General features: G+C 48.3%; 1 protein-coding gene across 1 annotated transcript in view; it reads right to left on the bottom strand.

The window, feature by feature from the left end:
- Positions 1–23,703, bottom strand: part of MRPL1 (mitochondrial ribosomal protein L1) — a 423,200-nt gene that overhangs the window by 293,359 nt on the left and 106,138 nt on the right. Inside the window, exon 4 of the mRNA XM_085640944.1 lies at positions 5,353–5,436. Coding sequence (XP_085497070.1) covers positions 5,353–5,436 — 84 coding nt within the window. The remainder of the gene's footprint in view (positions 1–5,352; positions 5,437–23,703) is intronic.

The raw sequence follows: 23,703 nt of genomic DNA, 5'->3' as shown, positions 1-23,703 counted from the left end.
CACGCTGGGAGAGGGAACTAGGTAAGACAATCAGTCATAAAGAGTGGGAAGGCATATTATAGAGCACGTCATTCCGCCTATCACATGGGACTCACTGAAACCTTCACAAAAGGTAGCAACCTACTGGTATTATACCCCTGAACGTATCCATGCCATGGATCACACTAGAGAAGCGACATGTTGGCGGGGCTGTGAACAAGTAGGTACATTGGTTCACAGAAGCGACATGTTGGCGGGGCTGTGAACAAGTAGGTACATTGGTTCACCTACTGTGGGAGTGCGTTCACCTCCAATCCTATTGGAAACAAGTACTGGACGAAGTAGATAAACATTTTGATACAGAAATCCCACGACTTCCTTCATATGTCCTTCTGGGCCTTCCAAATCCTCTGACCTATCCATTGCGCTCTCGCAGAGGCCGCCTGATAGTGATTGCCCTGGGCACAGCAATACAAAACATACTCACACACTGGCGTACCGCCCACATCCAAACCTTCACAGGCTGGGTACACCGTCTGTGGCATGTACTTGGTATGGAGAAGCTAACACTGACAATGGCGGGGGAGGGATCCAAATATGTCGAATTCTGGCAACCCTTTCTATCCATATTAGCCTCGGAATTCCAGGAAATTACTTGCCCCCGATATCTCCGCTTACTGCGCCTCTCTGATATTCAACAGATGACAGAGCTGGAGGCCAGGCACAGTTTAGATAGCTTAGGTGGTGGACTTGGAACACGGATTGGGGGTGGGAAGGGTAGGGTTTAGGGGTCTTTGTACTCTTTTGTTTCTTCTTGCTCTTCATGGCATATGCAAGGTCCCTCCACATTGGCAGGGACCCATTCCAGCACTGGCGGACCTAGATTGTCCTTTACGGGTCACGGATTTAGCAACGTAAAAGGACACTATGGCTAAACCTGCATGAATGTTTGTTGTATATGCTTTAAAAACTTCAATAAAGAGATTTAAACCAAAATAGCATTTTAAAACTGCACACACAGACACTGCAGTGGAAGGCCTGAGACATGTTTGCAGGGCCACTCATGTGGGTGCCACAATCAGTGCTGCAGGCCCACTAGCAGCATTTGATTTACAGGCCCTGAGCAAAATTGGTGCACTTGACTAGGGCCTCATTAGTAACTAAAATATGCCAATCATGGATAAACCAATCAGCAATATAATTTAGACAGAGCACTTGCACTTTAGCACTGATCGGCAGTGGTAAAGTGCCCAGAGTCCTAAAACCAGCAAAACCAGGGTCCAAAAAAATACAGGACGAAAGCAAGAGGTTTGGGGATAACCCTGCAAAAAGGTCCAGATAAAACACTGCTTTTCATGTATCGTGACTTATCTAGCACCTTCTCCTACACTGTGACTTATGTAGCACCATGGACTTGCAGTACTTGTCGGTCCTATTGAGCGGACTGCTATTGATGATAAGCACATGGGCTATCTCATAGCCCGACATCTGCTGGGTATCAGATGACATATGTATGACACAAACTAGATATAAAGATGAACAGACTTATTTATTCCTTTGGATATGCAAAGGAGTTTTTCTGGGGAAAAACCATGTGTGACTTTTAATGCAAACTACATGTTTCTCTAATTAAATTAGCCTACATATCTAAGGGAAGAGAATGTCTTCAATATGCCCAGATACAGTTGTCCAATAACTGGTAGATCATGATATTTACTTCTGCACTCTACTTTTCTCCAAACTCAAGTAAAATTCACATCCTTTCAAAGAACCTTTCAGAGTGTTCCCCACCTTCTTTGTCTACATCCGACTCTGCCATAGCGACCACAGTACTAATCCATGGTGTTTCTGCCTCTCTGATATTAGGCCAACTTGGCACCACATTTGTGTCAGTCTTCTGCTGAGATGCAGTAAACCATAGAGAGACCAGTGACTCTGAGCTTCCTGCTTTCATTCAGTGTTGAAGCTACACAGACCTCCATCCCAAACTATCCAAAACTTAAGTACGACAGGTGAAATCAGGGATGGAACATATACAGGGCCAGGCCCAAAACTGAAAAGGGGTGACAGCACAAGCAGGGAAACGATACAGGTGGGGTATTGGAGGCAGGACATGGTCTGGGAAAAGCCCTGCAAGCATCACAATGCAGTAAAAATACCTGGAAAGTGCCACTGTTGTGCCCATTTTCTAGTTTAACTGCCTGCAATTTCAAAGGAAGGCCTTGTGAATAGAATGGATCCAAATTTTCCAACTTGTAGATTTGTCTACATTGTTTGCCTTGTGCAAGAGTAAATTCAACAAATTCTCAATATTCTTCCCTTTTGTTTCCATTCCACGTCGTTAATGCTGATGATTTTGTCGTTTTTAATTTGAGTGTGATAGATGTGTAGACCTTTCTACCACAGATGTGTAATCTATTACTTTAATGATCCTGTAGCAAAGAACTTCCTGTTCGGTGTTCACCTTCTGGATATATTCAAGATATAAAAAAACTATACATGTGTTTACATAAACCCTTCCAGGTGTCTGGTGTATGTCACTTATTTAATATTATACTTCAGCACAGCCGAATTTAATTTATTAAGATAAGCAAGTTGTCTGATGGACAAGGTTGGGTGTCAGAATTCCTTTGTCGGATAGGGAACAGTAAATGTCCTCCATTTACAGTATCTGTACTTCAGCCTCTGAAGCCCTGACAAAAGATTGACAAGGTTGACAGGCTGATGCCGCACTATGTCCTTGCATCAATTATGTTCTGATGTCTAAAGCTATCAAAACAATTAAGCAGGTGATATGTGCTTTAATTTTGAGGGCGACATGAATTGGTTTTGAAGCCAACATTATATGGCTAATACAAATTGATGTAAATGCTACCAAAATTATAAGAATGAAATATGTCAAGTACATGAAGTGACGCAAGGAAGAGGGATACTCACATTAAGGCTTCTCTCTGAGAATTTTCAAAGCCACGACAGCCACAGCCTATGTCATTAAAGGCTGCCAGATATGACTCAAAGTCAAGATGCGGCTGGCGAAAATGGAAGAGATTTCACATTTGGATGTTATTTATTTCATGCTTTTATTAAGTGTGCCGGCACTAAAGTGTTTTTAGAGCAAGATAGAAAATGCAATGGGATGGATACAGCAATGAACAATAATATAAGCAGGGAGGTAAGGCCAGGTACACTGGCACTATAAGCTAATGTAGGAACTTTAAAAAAAGATGTGTTTATAAAAATGTTTTATGAAATTGAGACTAGCAGGAAAGGTTCTTAGGTGGACTGGTAAAATATACAGAGGTCTGCAGCAGCAACAATTATAGCCTGGTTGTGTGCTTGGAAGATTTTTAATGTTAGCATTTCAGAGTTCCTGCTGTTGAGGCCACTTTTTACACCTGAGGTAGCGAGTAATTCTGTTAGGGAGTTTTTTATTTGGATGAATAGCTTTCGTGTGAGGCAGCACATTTAAGATCGGATCCTTAGATAGGTAGCCAATGTACATTTGAAGAACCATATTTGTTCAAATTATTCTCTGGAGCATAGAAGCATGGCAGTGGACTGAATAACAGCATGAAGAGGAGAAATTAGGGATTTAGGGACACCTGCTTAATTGTGTTGCCAAAGCCCAAGCTAGAGAGAACTATAGCATGGCCATCAATTTAGTTGGGCAGACAGTTGATCTTTTAACGAGGGCCAAGGTGAATGCTGGCCACTTTCTTCATATGATATTGTGCTGGGTGGGAGAGTTGAGTGAAGTGCTAAATCCACAGATTTCACTGAGGTAGGTAGGAAAGAATTATTTTGCCTTGAGCCTGTCACGAGGTAGAGTCAAATTTCTTTCAGTACTTAGTGAGTGATAAAAAGAGAAGAGCAGTAGAAAGCTGCCAGGCAATGAGAGTTGAAGAAGCTTCACAAGGCTTGAGGAGAAGGTGACTGCTGATGGATGACGGTTTTGGGTGGAGGTCTGTGCCCTCAGTGCACTAGTGAATGGACACTTTCATCCTCTTCCAAAAGTGAACTCAATGACTCAAAATCCAGTCTTCCAAAAGTGATATCTATAGATTATAAAAGTAAAGAATCAACTCAGAACTTGCCAACAAAAGCTTCTGTAGTGTCCCAAGGTAGATATTTGCCTGCAAAGATCAAATGTGTCAAGGGCTGCTGAGAGATCAAAAGTACAACAGGATTACCCCTTATCTTGCATGCGGTGCACATTGAGCAATAATTTGGGAATGGCCATTTATGCTGCCACTGGCAGAGCAGAAACTAAACTTATAGTCCACTAACAGATGTACTTAATTGATACTGGAATTTGATTGGAAATACACTTTAATTGATTTCCCAAACCAATGTAAATTGGGAACCAGTCTAATATCGGACAGGAGGTTCAATCTTTTCAATATTACAGTAAGCTGACCAGATTTTAGCAGTCTTGGAAAGATTCCACTTGTGAATGAGGCATTGATCAGTGAGCGCCAAGTTGCTTCCAAGTGGTGGAAGTTCGCCTTGATGATGGTTTGCAGGAAGAATTTCGAAGTAACAATTGGTAGGTTTGAGGTGTTTTATAACCTTCGACAGTTTGTCTTTAGTAGTGAATCTGTCTGGTAAAAATGGACATATCATCCACTGTCAGAAAATGTCACATATACACTCAACTGAACTCTAATGATGACAGTGAGAGTACTACAAATGAATCTTAGAAAAAGGACAAGCACACTGCACCTAATCAATAAAGATAATGACACAAGATTTCACTCCTTTGAGACTGGGAATCCGATCTCAACTGGTGTCAGAGGGCATAATGGGTGGTTTACCAAAGTCAGGGCTTCCCCAAGATGTGGGGAAAGGTGTGGGAGCCTAGTGTGCATTCCGGGGGTCCCAACCAGCGGGTGGCTGTTGGATGTGATGGGGAGTTTCCTATGTGTTGGCCTGAAAACGTGGATTGTTTCTCTAAGTGTGTCTTGGACGTACAAGCACCATCCAGATTGTAGACGTGCAATGTAAAGCTGTGTTCCTTCCTATATACTCTGTATGCTGAGCACTGTTTTCAATAAAAAGAGTAAAAAAACTAAAAGATTTCACTTCTCAATAATCTGGGAATTGTTGCATGCCCACCCCAACCCCCTTAACATTGAGGCTTGGATCGGGCTAACCAGAAACTAGCAGGTAGGAGAACTGGCAACGTATACAGAACAAGAGCTTAAAATAAATACCTATGAATCAAAATACTAGAGTGTGGGAATCTGGTTTTCTAGAGCAGTTTCTAAGATTGCTAACAAGTTTATTATTAACATTTCACGAGTTAGTTCCATATCTTTCAGCTGCAGTGGTATTTAATAAGTAACAATAACGAATATCTAGTTTTGCACTCACCTCAGTAAACACCAAGACCTTGTTTGCCTCAGTTGTGAAACGGTAGGGCAGAAGTAGGATGCTGACGAAAGGCTCCACTTTTTTCTGCAGGACATCAAAGGAGAAACTCGTCAATAATGAGACAAAACAAAACTTTCCCTCACTTAACAGACCATTTAAAAATAGAGATTTCATTTTACAAGTATAAGTCTTTTGTTTTCCCCCCCAACACCTCCAAGTACACAGTTGGAGTGGTGTGGCTCACTGGTTAGAGGCGGCAGACCCGGGAGCAGAAGTCGGCCGGGACCAGGGTTCGATTCCCGACGCGGCAGGGTCTTGGGTCAAGGTCAGCGGACTCGACAATTCTCGCCTCGGTGCCTACTCTAACCATGGATCCCACTCAGCAACTCTGGGCAATAGCTTGCTTAATCTCCACTTACGGCCCCATCAGCGCCGGGGATGCCTGTCTTCACCTTGGAGATGCCCAGTAGGGACCATCTCACAGGGAAAACCAGGATGGGTTCCCCAGCGCTATACAGCGCCGGGATGCCCCATTGCTGGGGCAGCTGTGTGCTTTACAAGTCTACAACATTTACATTTACCAAGACTTACATTTAAAAAAAAAAAAAAAGATCTTCGGTTGAGAGAGATTCCCTTGTCAGAATATTTTCTGCTTTTATAACCACCGAAGCTGAGCTGTGGCCAGGGTTGGACTGGGGCAGAAAATAGGACCAGGCACCAAAATAAATGTGGAAATAGGAAAATGTTGAACTTTTAAAGACACATTGTATAGGTGTTCTGCAAAGTATGGGGCACCTTGTGCATTTGTGCTTTCTACAGGCAATGATCAAACTTTATTGTATCAGGTCAACAAAAACCGTAACAATATCGACACATACACAAAACTACATAAATTACACATTAAATCTTAAAGAAATCGAATACCCAATTATGAACGATTTTTTGTTTTTTTTAAATTGTAGTAGCGACGAAGTCCAGGGCATCCTAAGTATTTAGTGAAACTTCAACCATTAAGCTTCATGTTAATAACTATTTACTAATAAAGTGCCATAGTGTAGTTAATGCATAACCTGTGGTAGATAAATAAATCATCTAACAGTCATATTGCAGTTAAGGTTGCTACAATAAAATCATCAAACAGTCATATTGTGATTAAGGTTGCTGTCAGAGATGCCACATTTTGTGAGATAGTGGTCGCAATTTAGTCTGGCCCTTCTTAGATTTTATATAATATTGCACTATCAAGCTTCCTATTTGTAAAATGCTGTTGTGTTATTATCCTCTAAGCCACTGATAGGTATAATCATCGGTAAAGTGCCACGGTGCTGCTAAACCTAGGCTTGTTAACGGATTAACGGATTCAATTCAAATGCACCTCGTATTAAAATTTGTTTCACAATAATAAAACACTTCCTATGAATAATTTTCATACAAAATCAAGAATTTCATCAATTTACAGTTAATCTGAGCATCAGAAGGATTACGATATTTTGTTATGGCTTTTCTGCAGGTTCTGATGCCCCCGTCGTTAAAAATGTGATCAGTAATGAAATATGTACGTTCTTTAAAAGTGGACATATGCAAACCAGGTGGATTACAGCACCGCATAGTCTGCACGACTTTGGGCCATTATATTTCCATGATGGCTGGTAGCCCAAGGATGCCAGGCCACCAAGACAAATAGCCATCAGTTTTCTCTAAAGGCACATCAAGTACATCGCGCTATGATATGCTGCCAGCTTCAAGCTGTTATAAGATTGTAATAACATCTGTGTGTGCGGCCGGTTAGTATAGGTTTGTAGTTTAAAAGTGAGTGTATTTTTGCAGCTTTATTTATTGCTTGGTAAAAGGCTGGATGAGGCAAGTTAAAATTTCATGGGTCTATTGTGTTGGTTTTTGCCAATGATGGCCACAACTATTCACTGTAGACGAAGTGAAGGTCCTTTTCCTATGCCATAAGACATTAACAAAGTAACTTTGTTTAGACCGTATTTTGTACCATGTTTTGATTAGGGGTGGGCGGAATTTGCGTAGTCGCGCTACGCAAAGCTTCGCGAAATGGTAAAAAAATCTCCGCGAGCACGCAAAAATTCCGCGAACACTCGGAATTGCTTGTTCTGCCCGTTCGCGATGCTTTTTTCCTGTTCGTGAACGCTGTTTGCGTGCTCGGGGAGAAATATCTCACGAACCCGCATTTTGAAAGCGCGAACAAGCAAAAAATTCTGCGAAGCCGCAGATCGCGGAATTTTGGGCAATTCCGCATTCTCCGCGGAACGTGAAATTCCGCGAGCGGAACGGAATGTACCGCCCAGGCCTAGTTTTGATGGTAGAGTAGTAGCTTCTCCATATGATTTGTCGCATGAGGCTGAATTCCAAGCAGCCGTTTGTGGGTGAGACGTTCTGCGGAAGACTGAAAACTCGCTTATACGTATTAGTTTGCACTTTGTCCAGAAGCGAGGTGAGGAAGTAACTCCGGCAAGAGAGGTGGTTCACTTTTCCAAGTAAGGCTTCCTCTCCTTCCGGATCGAGTTTCAACGGCAGTGCGGTTTGGGTGGGGCGAGGTCGCTGTACGGGGCCAGCAGCACTGTCCTGAGCCATCGGGACTGGAAGCTCTGACTCGAAAGAGCCTGGTGAGGTCCCGGTCGAGTAACCCTGAGTACAGCACAGTGACATCGGTGGTGTTAAGCGGTGCGGAGAGGGAGATTATAGTGGCACTGTGTTCAGCACAGCTGCAGGCGGAAGCAAGACCTTCCGAGGGCAGTAGCTGGGCTAACCCAGCTTGTACGTTCTCAGCTACCTACAGAGAATAAGCCACCGTGCGGCTGGGGGCACGAACCAACTATTCATGTCCCTGGGGGCGGTAGCGGGAGGAGGCAAGCAAGCACCGGCCTAGTGGCAGCCGCGTGTGTGAGCCCAAGACCCTGGAAAGGCGGCCAGGCTAGTGCTGGGTGCAGACTTGCCCCATCTAGCAATTGGCCATGACACAGTAAAATCTGTAGCAGCGCAAGAGTACTTTCACCGGCGCCAGTGGCTCACCTCACAATGCACGGCCCATTACTGGTTCCATTGATCTGTCCATCTCAAAGTAACGTCTGGTCGAATCGCCAACCAGAAGGGAGAACAACGAGGGCTGCAATTACCAAATCTGCAAGCAGACTAGATACAACAAGCCAAGACCCATGCTTGGGACCTGGAAGCTTCTCAACAGCCTCTACAAACTGTAGGCCCTCGTCGAATAGTGCTATTGTCGCAATGACAAAGAAAGGAGCACAGCAGGCAGAAGCTAGGCCAAAGCAGAAGACAAAACTTAAACCTGAAGATACGCCAGGAAACACAAATACAAATGGGGACAGCAGTACCCCAGATAAACAACCCATGATGTACGACCTAGGAGTTGGGTACGGACCAAGAAGTCCACCCCCCAACGAGAGCAGAACAAGCTGCCTGCACAACCAGGACCTCCAAGGTGCAGGGTTAAAGGCCTGTTTTAAAAAAAAGAGAGCAAAGCACACATTCAGGCATAGGCACGGCGCAGACACCGAGAGGCCTATCTCTTGGACCGCAGGCAACAGAATCATTCTACCAGCACTTACACAGTCAGCATCCAGCCGTTCTAAGGAAGCTAGCCACCCCTGGGAAAAGAAAAGGAATCGCTCCTGCATTATTATTATTATTATTATTTAGGTTTTCTAGAGCGCGTAGTCACCCAAGAGTATCCCAGCGCTAAACCTCAGGCTCTTAAGGGTGGAAGTAGGGGATGTCGACGACTCAAGGGAAGAGTAGGGTTTTAAGGGACTTCCTGAACCGTAGGAGGTTTGGTTCTGCTCTGAGACTCGGGGGGAGCGCGTTCCATTTTTTTGCTGTATTGACTGAAAAACGGCGGCCACCTGCGCGGGCCTTCTTCACCCTGGGAATCATGATAAGGTTACCATGTTCTGACCGAAGCGCTCTCGTAGGTCTGTAGGGTGTGATCCAGTTGTTGAGGATTGTGGGGCCTGCGTTGTGCAGTACCTTGTGGGCCAAGCAAAGGGCCTTGAAAGTTACTCTTTCCCTAATTGGGAGCCAGTGTAGCTTCCTCAGTGCAGGTTTGGCTGATGTTCTGGCTGGAGTATTCGTCAGTAGTCGGGCTGCGGCATTCTGGGTTTTTTGCAATGTTTGGAGAGTGGATTCCGGTGCTCCCAGGTAAATGGCGTTGCTGTAGTCCAGCCTGGATAAAATTAGGCCTTGGATCAGCAGAAGTCGGGACTGGAATGGGAGTAGGGGGAGCACCTTTCTGCATGATCTGAGTAGGCCATAGCAGATACCGGCCGTTTTTCTTGCCTGTGTTCTGAAGGTGAGATCTGTCTCCAACCACACTCCCAGACTCTTAACCTCCGTCTTGGGGATAGGGGGTTCACCCATACAGGCGGGCCAGATGTTAGGGGGAAGGTTCATGGTTTTGTGTCCTAGGAGCAGGATCTCCGTTTTTGATCCGTTTAATTTTAGGGCTGAGACACTCATCCAATGATGGACATTGGAGAGGCAGTCATGGAGATTGGAAGGCTCTAGCTTGGGGTGGGAAAGCGTCACCACCAGCTGAGTATTGTCAGCATAGCTGACTATGGTGACTCCAAATGGTGAAACCAGCTCCTCCAGTGGGGCCATATACACGTTAAACAACGTGGGGCTTAGTGATGAGCCCTGTGGCACACCACACCGGATGGGGATGGAGGGGAGCGGCTTTCACCTTCCCAGACTTGGAAGGAGCGTCGGGAGAGAAAAGACGTGAGCCATTTCAGCGCTCTGTCTTTCACTCCGATGTTATCTAGACGTTGGGTTAGGACCTGGTGGCTGACCGTGTCGAAGGCCGCGCTCAGGTCTAGGAGGACCACTACCACTGATCCTCCTGTATCGATGATTTCCCTGGTCTTCTCTACTGCTGCGAGGAGAGCGGTATCAGTGCCCTGACCCGGTCTAAAGCCTGTCTGTGAGTTTTTGAGGAGTTGGTTTGATTCTAGGAAGTGTGACAGCTTTTTATTCGCTAGTTTCTCGGCGACCTTACCTATCCAGGGGAGGAGTGAAATTGGTCTGTAATTGGAAAGATCCGCAGGGTCCAGTGATGGTTTCTTGAGAAGCCCTTTTACGACAGCCTCCTTCCAGCTTAAAGGGACTTCTCCTTGGGCTAGCGAGATGTTGATGAGGGCAGTCAGTTGGGGCACTATGGTCCGGGTAATGTTTTTGACAAACCGTATGGGAACTGGGTCACTGGGGGCGCCACTCTTAGTTGATGCAAATGTGACTGCCACTTCCTCTTCAGTGATTGGGCCGAACGACGCTAGATAAGGCGTATCGGGTTTCGCGGGGGGGTTCCATGGTAATAGAGGTAAGTCCTTCGCTTTCTCTGTGGTGTCGGGATTAGCATCAGGGAGGGAGGCGAGGATTTTTTTTAAATTTTTTCGTCAAAAAAGGTGGCCAAATTGACGCATTTTTCTTCTGCTGCTTTGGGGTCCATGGGTTTCTGCGGGGGGTCCGGGACATGGAGGAGCTCTTGAAGGATAGCGAATGTCTCCTTGGCTGAGCAGGCGGAATTCTTTATATTTTCCTCGTAGAAGGCGCTTTTCGCGTTGTGGAGGGCTTGTTCGTACGCTTTCATAGATAATTGATAAGCGTCTTTCTCCGTCACCGACTTGTTTTTCCTCCAAGTGCGTTCTGTCTTTTTGCACTCTTTCCTTAAGGCATTAAGGGAGGGTGTATACCATGGAGCGGGGTTGATCCTTTTGACGTGTTTAAGAGTGCTGGTTAGTGGGATAAGGCTGTCCAGGGGGTGGGTGAGCCAACCGTTAAATTCTCTGTCAGCTTTGTTAGGGTCCGCGGAGAGAGGGTCGACGGATTCCCGTAACTTCGCTTCCCATTCCTCTGGAATTAGTTTGTGCCACCGTCTTGCTCGTATCCTGGTTTTCTGTTTGAGTGCTGGGGTGGTCTGGAGAGACCAGTGCATAGGAACCAGCAAATGGTCTGTCCATGGGAGGGGGGTAGGATCTTGGGTTTTTAGGTTCCTGATATTAGTGAAAATCGGGTCTAAAAGCTGTCCTTTCTCATGGGTGGCTTTAGAGTTCAGGAGGTGGAGGTCGGCTGATGTGAGATCTGCTAGTAGGTTAGCTGCGGTATTGTCCGCAGGGTCTAGGAAGTGCAGGTTAAGGTCCCCTAGGAGGAGGAAGTTGGAAGCTGAGATTGTTTTTAGTAGAATGTGATCCATCAGGGTGCTGGAAAATTCTCCTAGCGAGCCTGGCGGTCGATACACTAAAAGTCCCGATAGTGAGATGGTTGGCGAGATCTGGAAGGTGAAGTTACAGTTTTCACAGTCTTTGACAGTTCCACATTCGATCCTACAGTTAAGATGGTCTTTGTAGAGTATGGCTAGCCCGCCACCTCTGCCGACCGGTCTGTTCAAGCAGCAGATTTGGTAACCGGGTGGGGCTGCATTGACCATGTCGAAGTCACTGTTAGGGGTCAGCCATGTTTCGGTCAGAAACAATACGTCTAGCGTGGAATTTTGGGCGAGGATGTTTATTTCGTGAGCGTGTTTTACCAGGGACCTGCAGTTCAAGAGGCCGAATCGAAGCACTTGGCCGTGTTCCGTTTCCTCTGACGTGTTACAGAGGATGCATCCTGCAAAAGGAGTGCCTTCCTTGAGGATGAATTTACACTGAGGATGTTTTTTTGTGTTCCAGGCTCGAAGCGTATCTTGGGTGTAGGATATACGTTTCTGCGAGTTGGGCATAGTGTCTAGGCCTGAGGCCGTCTGGGCACGGACGGGCCCAGACGGGCTTGCCTTTGGCGCGCCTTCGGCGCGCTGACGGCGCGCCCGCTGCGCCCGTCCGCTGCGCGTCCGGTGGTTGCACATCTTTTCAGGGGTGGAAAAGGGGCGTGTGGGCGTGGTCTAAGGGTAGGCGTGGCCTCGTTCCTCGCCGTCAATGGCGGCTGGATAAGGTTGATTGCGTGGTGTTCGCTACAGCGCTAGTTCCGCTGAGAAGGCCGATTTTAGGCGAGTACTGGTGATGCCAGGAGGGTAAGTGCAGGTTTATTTAAAACACAATTCAATAGTTCGTGACAGAGGTGATACGATTTTAAAAAGTCGGTCAGCTCCCGGCTTCCGCCTCAGGAGTATGCGAGTTAACTTGGGGGACTCAAGTGTTACAATCATAGAGATTTCCTCAAAGCCACCAGACCCTACAGTCATTCCCCAAGTCACACCAGCAGGCAACAAGAGCCCACTTGATATTTTACCAACAACCCCAGACAGTCCGGCCACACAAAGAAAAGCAGCAAGGGCACAGCCGAATCAGGAATCAAATACACACAAGGGCAATCAGGGAACATGCATCATCTTAGACTCCTCCTATTCGCCAGAACTAAGCTACTCACTTCCGAGGTCACCCTCACTATTACCATTTGAACTCTCATATGCACAAGACAATCTACAACCCACCCAGGCCTTCAGACCCCAGCCATGCTCAATGGCCCAAAGGTGACCACCGAACTAAGCTGAGAAGCAGGCCTCCCAAACAGCCAAACCTTTCTGCATAGGAAATCAAGTTAAGTCCTGCAACCACAATCCGCTCCAACTGCAAGGCAGAGCAATCAAACTGAGGGCCCCGAGGCCAACAACATGGGGGCCACCGGGGCTCCTCCCACACAGCACCACCAATGACTTGGAGAGAAAACGTCTTAAGAAACAACAAATCACTTACAACGGCAGTCAATAAAAACCACACTGACCAAATCAAGTCACACAGCGTCAAAAAGTAACAACTAAAGCAAGCAACCGATGTAAGAAATAGTGTTCCAACCACACTATGCTATCCCACATTTCATATGAGAGCAGAATCTCAGGACCCCCCCCACCCAGAACAGGGTCACACTACCACAAAAAAAATCTACTACACACACATATGCCCAGGCCACCCTGGGGGCCACTATCGGTTAATCAACCACAGCCCCACAGAGGGACAAAATACAACAGACCCAGATTGGAAAGCTCTGGACAGTCAATAGTCAAAGAGCCCCACCTTTGGCACAAAATGCAGGGATGCACTGCCCAAGGCAACCAATCTTGCATTTCTGATTGTGACTTCCTTGCAAGACCAGCATTTCGACAGAACCCAGCCTACTTCCAACCAGGTCCCACCCAGCAGCCACATAGGTCACCCGACAACAAAAAAAAGCTCCTTCCTTGGTAGACGACACATGGGGGACTCCAATGAATCAGAGATGTCCTACAAATATGCAGCCACTGTCAACAACAGGGGCATCAAACGCCCCAGGACAGCAATCAATTCACCAAGGAAGTCCGGCTAACAAAGTAAGAATAATGGAACAGCCACATAGGCCCACAACAGCTCCCCGGCTAATAGAATTCCCAAGAACTGCACATTAGAGAGAACCCAGTTTTTTAGGTCACCCACAAGTTCCAAATAGCACCCAAATATTTGCCCCTATAACCCCATCTACACAAATGGTCTCCCATAGCGACAGTTGCCTTTGGCCAAGCAACCATCTCCCAGGAGACAGTCAATCGTCAAAAATGAGTGTGACTGTGCTACACATATACAAAGGCAAAATGGACATCCTAAATAGAGCAAACATTCTAAAACTCCTACAACACATCCAGTCGCTGTCTTAAATCTCCAGCAAAGAAATTGCCAGGGTCCAGTTTGTCACACAGACCTCAGACCTAGGGAGAGAATTGACAATTATAGCATGTCGAGCAATGAAAAAGGCCAATTTGCTGACTGGGGGATTGACATTGGGATGATTGATAAGGAAAAGTACCCGTTCATTATACAAGTACTCTCCGATAACACCCCCTCGGTATGCATTTTGAAGGGGACCAGCCAAGTTGGCACTCCAATAGAACATGTAATCATTTCCATAAGGTGTAGACTGGACAGCCAGAACAGAGGTAGGCAATTAATTACTTCCACCAAATGCAGCAAACTTTCTCGCCCGCTGCTCTCCCCAAATTCAGCCTACTGGGGGTGGGTCTCCTCCAACTTGGCCGATAAAATGCAGGCACGCCCCTAGCATGTGGCCCTTCCGACCCAGCTGCACGGAAGGCAGCAAACAACTTTTTAACATCATGACATGGAATGTAGCTTGCATCCACAAGACCCTCCAAAGTTTGGCGGCCATCTCATTTCTCGAAGGAGCGGACCTCATCTGTGTGCAAGAAACATGGGCAATAATACCAGGATATGCGTAATTCCACAAACTGGCCATAAAAACTAACTTATTTCGGGAGGCATCTCCATATATATCAAACATTCCCTAAAGTTGAGCTTTACTAAATTAAAAAACACCTCCGACATGGTCCTACCTGGTGTTTTAGAAGGGTTAAAGAGTGGGGCAGGCTCATACTCCTATATATACACATTTTTGATAAACAGGTTTTTATTAAGTTTTTAGACCAGTAGCATTGGTGAAACAGTACAGCAAGGCACACAATACAACATTGCAGAAGGTAAGTAGTCCATAATGGGCAAGACATCCAATAATTGTTTGACAGTGCATTCCTGTGCAGCGCACCAGCATAACAATGCAATCAATTAAGCAATCTGCCCAAGCCATTTACCCCACACCCTTGCATGCTTCTGAGGACAGCCACGTGCTTCTAAGACCACCCGCTCTTGCTGCGTACACCAGTTGACACCTCTTTTCCCCCTTGACAGAGCGGGTGGTCTAGAGGCCATCCATGGCGAGGCCATATCGCGTTCCGCCACCAGGAGGGCCATACCCAAAAAATACCTCTCAGCTCTTGTACCCCCAGAGCCCTCAAACACCCCAAGGAGAACCATTAGGGGAGACAAGGGAACCTCCCAGCTCAGAAGCTCTGACCACATTCTGGTCACCCCTCACCAGTACTGGAGCACGGCGTCACAGGCCCACACCATGTGAAATAAATCTGATTGAATTGCGGACATGTGGAGGTGTGTCGTAGACCAGCTCTGTGCAAATTGTGTCGAGAGAGATAGTCAGAGTATAGGTAATGAATTTGAATGAGACGCAATCTGGCGGAGGTGGTGAGTTCCCGTGGGGCCATTAGTGTGTCCCTCCAGTACCCATCCTCCATGGGGCCTATCCAGCCCTCCCACCGGGTCCTAAGGTGGTCCAGTGATCTGGGGGAATTGATAAGGAGTGTGCGGTAAATCTGCAAAATGACGCCCTGCCCATGTGCCCCATTAGTAGCTTGACTTAGAGGGTTAAATTCCAGAAGCGTATCCATTGGGAGGGAGTGGGTGTGAAGGGCGTGTCTGAGTTGAAGGTATTTATAAAACTGAGCTTGTGTAAGGTTGTAAGCCTGTTACAGATCGTGAAAGGACCGCATGTGTCCCGACCATACATCCCCCAGTCTTGTGTTGCCAATGAGGTCCAAGGAGCAGAAGCCGTTAAGAGAGACTGTTTCCTTTAACCAAGTGCTGTGCCAAAGTTGTGAAGTTTAGTCTCCCACTGCACGTCGCAGGGCCACCCTCCACGCAGGGAGCATGGCCCAGGTAACCATGGGCAATGTGAGAGATATATCGGTGCCTCATAGAGCATGGCCTGGAGATGGGAAAAGTCTAAAGGGGTGAGTTTCACCCGGTAGGCGGGGTCTGACCACCCCCTGTCGTGTAGTTCCTATAAACCTATGTAGGATCTGAGTGTTTAGACAACATACACTGTAGGATTGGTGTCCTGACTGATTCTAGACCTCTCCACCGGGTACGCTAGCCTGTATACCAGCTAGCTCACAGTGCCACTAGAAACCCCTCTTACCAAGGAGAGAATAGTTCTAGGCAACTATTAAACATGACAACTCTGTCCCATCACGGATCGTGGAAACAGTGCATTACTTTTCATTCAGTCACTCGTGTTCACTTTGTCTCAGAGAGTTACACAGAATAAACGGTGGGGACGTTTTTCAATAAGCATTTATTGAACCAGTGTCAATCTAGTGTACAATAGGTGTGCTGATAGAATCATTTATATCTGTTACTGTCTAATGGTTGTAAGTACTAACAGAGTAAAAGGATGGTAGATTTCTACCATCGTGCTAAAACAATGAATACAGGCAAGTATATAAAATACATGACAGTAGAATGCGTACTCCTACGATGCGATCCTAACTAGATGTACCCAAGTATACCTAGCAAATATGTAGGCGTAAAAGCCAAGAATCCTTCTAGGATAAATTCAACCCCATTACCTGAAGTGAGAGACTGTGGGACCCCGTCTTGGTCTTGAGATGGACACCCCGCGAGGAATGACAGACCACTGCGAACTGGAGTGTCTGTGTGCAGGAACCTCAGCGTCTTGAGTCAGTGTGTCGGCATGGAAGTCCTTTTCTCATCTGGCTACCTCAGCAAGATATGGTGTATACATACCCAAAGTGGAACGCCCTGGGGATATACGTTGCTGTGTCATGTCAGACCAGGATGACGGAAGGAATGACCCTTATACATAGTTATTATGCAGAAGATGGTAGGCCTGCTGACCTGCTGTGTTTCCAAGAATCCTCATGCATAATGAATGAGGCTTAAGCTTTTCAGAGAAAGCCCCATGTCATCTTCAGGCATTACCGTAACTAGGTAAAAGGTCGGTACTAAGAACCATTATGTAGTGTAATGGTAGGGGAGAATATTGGTGAAAGGTTAGGTGACTACCTGAGCCTATATGGGGGTACCTATATGGAACATAACAACCCCGTTGAAACAGTCATGAATGACAAGCAGGTGAGAGGCTAGGTAGTAGAGTAATTGGACATACCCAAGCCACCGTCGTAAGGCCCCCATTGACCGTGTTCAAGGGCAATAGTGACAGGGAACCCTGCCACAAAAATGATTTTGCTGTGCTGTCAAAGGCAAAGAACCAAGTTCAGGGTTGCTGAAGTGGTAGATTCTAAAAGACAAAAGGAAGCGTGGGAGAATCCTCATCTTGTAGAGGGCAATACGGCCTAAAATGTTGATGGTCTGACTTATTTCTGTACTAAAGGTTGGAGGTTTCGGGCCCAGGTGAGTTCGGGGTGTAAGGTGATCCATATACTCAAGTACTTAAACCTAAGGGGGATTGTCGCCTGCCAGTCAAAACAGTCCCTAGTCGGTGCCAAAGGAACCCAACACATACTTAGAGGGGTTTATCTGCAGACTGGATGCCTCCTTGAACCGCTCAAGCAGCAGGAGCTATCTGGGCCCACTCACAGCCGGTTTGGCCAAGTACAGCAGGACATCATCCACGTACAGCGCAATGCGGTTCTCGTGGCTTATCCTCCACCTCTAGCCAGTGAAGAGGGGATCAGTACGGATGAATGTGGCTAGGGGCTCTATTGCCAGAGCAAAAAGGAGGGGAGACAGGGTGGCAACCCTGTCAAGTCCCTCGCTCTATGGGGAAGGCCTCGGAGAGAGCTCCGTTTACCCAGACCTAGGTGGTGGGATTGGCATAAAGAGCTCGGACCATACCCTGCAATCTGAGCCAGAGGCCCGTTTGGGCCAGCACCGACAGGCGATATCCCCAGTCCACCAAGTCGAAGGCCTTTTCGAAATCAATAAGAAGTAACGCTATGTCCGGGGGCAGTCTGGGCCAGGGCCACATGCAGCCTTTGGATACAGCATCTCGTGCTCCTGACCAGCATGAAGCCACATTGGTCCAGGTGCACCAGTCCTGTGATGACGGGCCAAAGCTGGTTCACCAGGATTGCCGCAAAATATGTTGACTTCGCAGCTGAGGAGCGATATTGGGCGGTAGTCCACACAAGAGGTGGAGGGGGGCTGCGTCTTGGGTATCACCACTATGGTTTCTGAGTCCACCTCAGCCGGAAAGGACCCGACTTGACCGACCTCTTGGTGGAGCTGCAAAAGGTAGAGGGTGAGAGTTTCCCGGAATGCATTATAATATTCCATGGGGAAACTGTCAGGGCCCAGAGTTTTGCCTGGAGCTATACCAAACATCGCCTCTCCAACTTCTTCAGCCATAAGGGGCTCATCCATTGCACAGGCCTCAGGGGGTGATAGGCAGGGAAGCAGGTGAGAGTCAAAGAAGACCTGTCCTACCGTCACGTCCCTGGCCACAGGTTTAGCATGTACGTTTTGGTATTAGTGAGCGAAAGTCTAAGCTATCTCTGAGAGAGAATGCAGAGGTTGATCGTGTGTGTCAAGGCCTTCAGGGATGATCCTGTTGGCCTGGTGATGAGACCAGCAAGTAGAGTAGCTTCCTGTTCTTGTACTCCCAACCATAAATTCTAGCTGTTGTGGACCTCCAGAGGCTGCCTCTAGGGAGTGTAGTCTGATGTCTTCAATGAGGAGGCTCAGCTGGCGAGTGACGCCCGCCCAAGAGTCAGCCTCCAGCTGTTGCTCTAGCTGGAGAGCCTGCACCTCCAGTCAAGCTACCGGAGCCGACTGGTCCGGTTCCCGTCCCCGGATATAGCTTTTAGCGAGGCCTCGCATTTTGTGTACTCGCGGACCACAACGTATGCTTCTTGGCCACTGAGCCAGCATTGGTCACAAAAAAGGACTGGAGCTCAGACCAGAGGAGGCGTGTTAACTCCTCTTCCTGGAAGTACCAGGTGTTTATGGGCCACATAGGTCACTGACCCACCATAGGATGACCCAGGTGTAGAAGTAAAGGGGAGTGGTCTGAGATACAACGGGCCAGATTCTGGATATGGGTCAACCTCTGGCAGTCGTGGGTGGGTAAGAAGGCCACGTCTATCCGGGAATTGGTATGGTAAACCTCGGAGACGTGCATAAATTGCAGACGTCAGTTGCCAAAACCTCCAGGCGTGGCAAAGCCCCCAAGCCGAGGCCCAGTCAGTAAGATGACAGGTGCCAATCTCACAGGACGCTGTTGGGGCACCGGAGCTATCCATCTAAGGGTCAGGTACAGCGCTAAAGATTGACTCCAATCACATTGAGTCCCTGCGGGAGGCCGGCAAAGAGCCGGGAGAGACCCTGTAACCTGGTGGCCAAAGATCTGGGCGGTATGTAGAAGCACACCAGTAGGACCACCTGGCCCTCTATAGCATGCCCTCCAAGGTGATATGGCGCCCTTTGCGGGTTACGTATTACAGCAGGACCATGCAGCAGGAGCTCCTCCGTGAGTAATTGCCAGGTGGCTTCAGGTGTGTCAAAGAAGTGAGATTAGCTCAGGTGGAGAACCCGAAGGTGTACAGGGAAGAGTAGAGTAGGCGATATTGGAGCCCCATTGCTTTCAGCTTCTGCTTGACCTCAGTGTAGGAGCATTGGTGCTGCTGGACCTCAGAGAGAGAAGTACTGTGGCACCCCAGAAACGGAGGTCTGGTTGTTGCCAAGCTTTTTTGAGAACGACATCCCTGTCCTGAAAGTTCAGCATTCGGGCGATGATGGGGCGAGGTGGAGCCCCAGGCGGAAGCTTGGGGTTCAGGGCCTGATGTATCCTTTCAATGGCAAACCATGAAGAGAGACAATCGGCTGGCATCCAAGACTTTATACAACTCTCCACTCAGTCCGCCACTTATCTGGGGCCATCCCTTCCATCCGCTACGGGGCTTCGATCAGGCGGATGTTGTTGCACAGGGAGCAGTTTTCGGTGTGGAGGTCCGCCGGTCTTGTGAGTAGAGTGGAGACTTGTTTTTTAAGATTGGAAATGTCATCTTCAGTAGAGGAGATCTGAGATTCGGATTCTGTGAGTCACGGTGTTGCAGCAGTCATGGCGCAGTAGGGCCACGTCGATTCGAACTTCCCCTATCTTGTTCTCCACCCCTGATTGCAAAGTCTGAATCGCCTGCAATATTGTAGTAAGGTCTTGAGTCGAAGGCCCAGGTCCGTTGTCCTCTGGTCATCCGGAGGCAACAGACGTGAATTGATCCATTTTCATCTGTGTGGGTGCCAAGCTGGTGGACCTGTCCTTGCCCATCTTGGTGGGGAGGAACCTGACCAGGCTGGTAGCTCAGTAGCAGAGTAGATGGGCTACTGACAATAACGCTGGAGGTAATTGGGGGGGGGAGGGTGGGGGGGGTACCTCGCCAGACTGGTCTGGCGAGGTACCCAAACCGCCAGACCAGTCACCAGGAGTAGAGCCACAATCAGCAAGGTAGGTACCTCATCAGTCAGGAGGCAATCCGCAAGGGCCCATTCAGTTACAGTGGTCCCCGGTACCGTGGAGATGAAAGGGCACCAGGGTCAGATCCGCAGAGGACCGGTGAGGTAGGCATTTCAAGGTATGCGGTTACCCACACAAGCCTCCAGCCAACAGCAGTGTGGGGGCAGAACCACGGGCCCCGCCCTCGGAGACCCATAAGGCCCACTGCAACCCAAGGGCATCTCAAGGAGTCAATGGCGGTGGAATAGGCACCAGGCAGCAGTCCAGCCCCGAAAATCAAGGTCCCTCTTCAGGTCTGGGGCCCGGAAAACCACCTCAGCAGGGCATAGGCGGTCAATGCAGGTGGAAAGGGGGTGCCCCCCCCAACAGCCCCTGCGCCCGAGTCTGAGCCAGATGCAGCCGGGGATAGGCAGCACGGCATCGACAGGAGAGGAAAGTTCAGGCCTAGGAGTCCAGGTCGGGACCTCCTGTGGGCAGGCTGGTCGAAGTCAGGAAAGCAGGCACAGCTCACCAGTGTAGGGCAAAGCCGGCAGGCACCTCCGCCAGCCCCGAGGCAAAGAGATCCCAAGCTGTTCCCAGCAAATGAGCAGTTCAAGGGTGGGGGGTGGAGGTTCCCACCCAGACATGCAGGCCCCGGCGGGCACCCCCCCACCCACACCTTTCCGGAGCACCCGGCCGGCACCAGCTTGTCCTCCTCAGGAGCCCCACTGCACAAGCTCGACTAGTACACCAACACCAGCGCAATCTACCGCCGGCCAACCGAGAAGGGGGGGGGTGAGAGGAGAGAGACTCCCCCCACAACGTCTGCAGGCTCCCGCCTGTGTGATACACTCTTTGGGGTCTCGCCACCGCTGCCATGGCCTGCATCCAGGGCGCCCGGAGCAGAAGTCGTTAGTCCTAGGGCCCACCGGGGCCTCCGCAGCAGGAGCCGGGCCAGAGGCGGTAACGCGCACTGGTCCAGCACCCAGATCATAGAAGGGAGTGGTCCCCGATGGGCAGGGTGGGCTCCTGCGGCAGACCTCCAGCAACACACAGTGACTGCACAGCCGCCTGCACTAGCCTGGTCGCCCGTAGGCTAGGCTCCACCCCCCCCCCCCAGGTCTCCGCCGCAACAGCAAAATCCCTACAGGCCATCCCAAGCCAAAGGGTGGGACCCACAGCAATCCGCTCCCTCACGCCACGTGGCTGTGCAGGCCTCAACCTAGGCGCCATTCCTCACCAGGTTCCGGGGTCAGAGGCACCAGGAAGTCAGCCAAGATACTGCTCCACTGTTCCCTAGGGTGCGCCCTGCGGTCCGGACTGCCGATGGCAGCCAGTGATTCGGATTAATGTTGGATCTCGAGGATTAGGCTCAGTGAGACGTTAAGATGCATCCGCTATGTTAGCCTCCTAAGCCACACCTCCAACAATACTAATAATTAACGTATATTAGAATCTTCATGGCCCAGGACCCAATGACAAGCTGGCCCGGCTAACTGAACAAATTGAAATACTAATAACACAACACATATCCCTCGAAAATAATATTCTGAGAGACCTCAACATGCACCGGCTGGGAGAATGGAATAGCCATAGCAGCACCACCCAAGTCACGGGAAGATTCAACATGCTCCTCCAGACTTATAACATAGAATCAGAGCAATTTATATCAACACTGTCCGAGCCGGGGTCAGCCAATGGACCCACTTTCAATAATCAAACATGAGATGTCCTCAGACCCCTCAGGAGTACAAATGACAAGCAACAGCACAGACTCTTGAGGAGAATAAAATGGTCACAGATAACCACCAACAAATTCGATAGATGGAGTCTACAAATGAAGACTGTCCGACAGCGACAAATAAGCTGGCCATCATATAGGCCTGGGAAAATCTTGCACTAAATCTGGGCATGCTGCTCCGAGGAAAGACGCAGAGTACAAAAACAAGTACGGCAACCCACACCCTTGGTACAGTTCCGGAGATCAAACAAAGCACACAGCTGCTAAAGTTGAAACAAAGGGCACAATAAGAAAATAATATCCGAGGACTCGAAAAAGAAGCCAAACTCAGCAGCAAAGCAACATCAACTCATATGGATACTCAAACGAGGAGAAATGGATAAAGATCTTTGAACTGCTGGCACCCAGTAAAACCCAACAATTCTGGCAATATTTGAACAATTTAACCCATGGGGCCTCAAATAGAGGGAACTCTGTCTTAACAGAGTCATGGGTAGCACATGTGAAGTTACTCTACACTAGAGATCAGGAAACCATCTGTCTAATGGATATGCCTCGCAGAGAACAAAAAAAAAAAAAAAAACTAGTGTTGAGGGGCCCAGGTGTCCTGCGGTATACACAGGCCCAAGCGAAGCAGCAGTACACATCATCCTAAAAAGGATCCAGAAAGACAGAGCCCCAGAGCCCAAATGGCATACCTGGCTTGCTCTTTAGGGAGGATACAAACTTTTGGGCCACAAACCTCACGCCGCTGTGCGCTGAATGCAGGCTCATGGAAGACGTACCAGACTCATCGAGGGGCTCTCTTCTGCAGCCTAGATTTAAGAAAAGGGAAAATACCAACTCAAAAAACTACAGGATGACTGCTTTATTGGACAGCGAAGGAAAAGGCCTACACCAGCACTCTCCTGCAGGAACTAGCAGACTGGGCACATGGAAGGACTACTACCATTATATCAAACCGGGTTTAGATAAGGGGGTTTTCGACAACCTCACAGTCCTCTCATATCTAGCCCAACAAGCAGTAGCCTGCAGCATCCACCCCCCCCCCAGTCTTTACCTGTTTCACGGACTACTCAGCAGCCTTCAAAGGAGTAGTCCGTAACACCCTCTGGCAGAAACTGGAAGGGTGGAACATCCGTTCGAAATTACTCTGGGCTATCAGGTTGCTATACTCTAGAACCTGGGTAAGGATCAAACTCACTGGCCACATCAAAAATCAGAAGAAAAAAAAAAACACCTGATGCAGTACGCTGATGATCTAGTTTTATTATATCACATGAAAATAGGACTCCAAAAAGCCCTCAATGCCGTTATTGATTACAACATCCAGAACGAGTTGGTTGCTGTGGGAGAGTAGGATCTGCTTTCATGGTTACCCCCACTTTTTGCTGGTGTCATTATGTTTTACTGACAAGTCTGACTGGGATCCTGCTAATCAGGATCCCAGTCTCTGTGCTTCTCCCATAAATTGGACATGGCGAGTACTTGGGTACACTCCAGATTGGCTACTGGGGTACCCTTGTAAGTCCCTAGTATATGGT

Source organism: Triturus cristatus, chromosome 2_2 (assembly GCF_964204655.1).
Source record: "Triturus cristatus chromosome 2_2, aTriCri1.1, whole genome shotgun sequence".
Lineage (NCBI taxonomy): Eukaryota > Metazoa > Chordata > Amphibia > Caudata > Salamandridae > Triturus > Triturus cristatus.
This window is presented reverse-complemented; position numbering and strand designations above follow the sequence as displayed.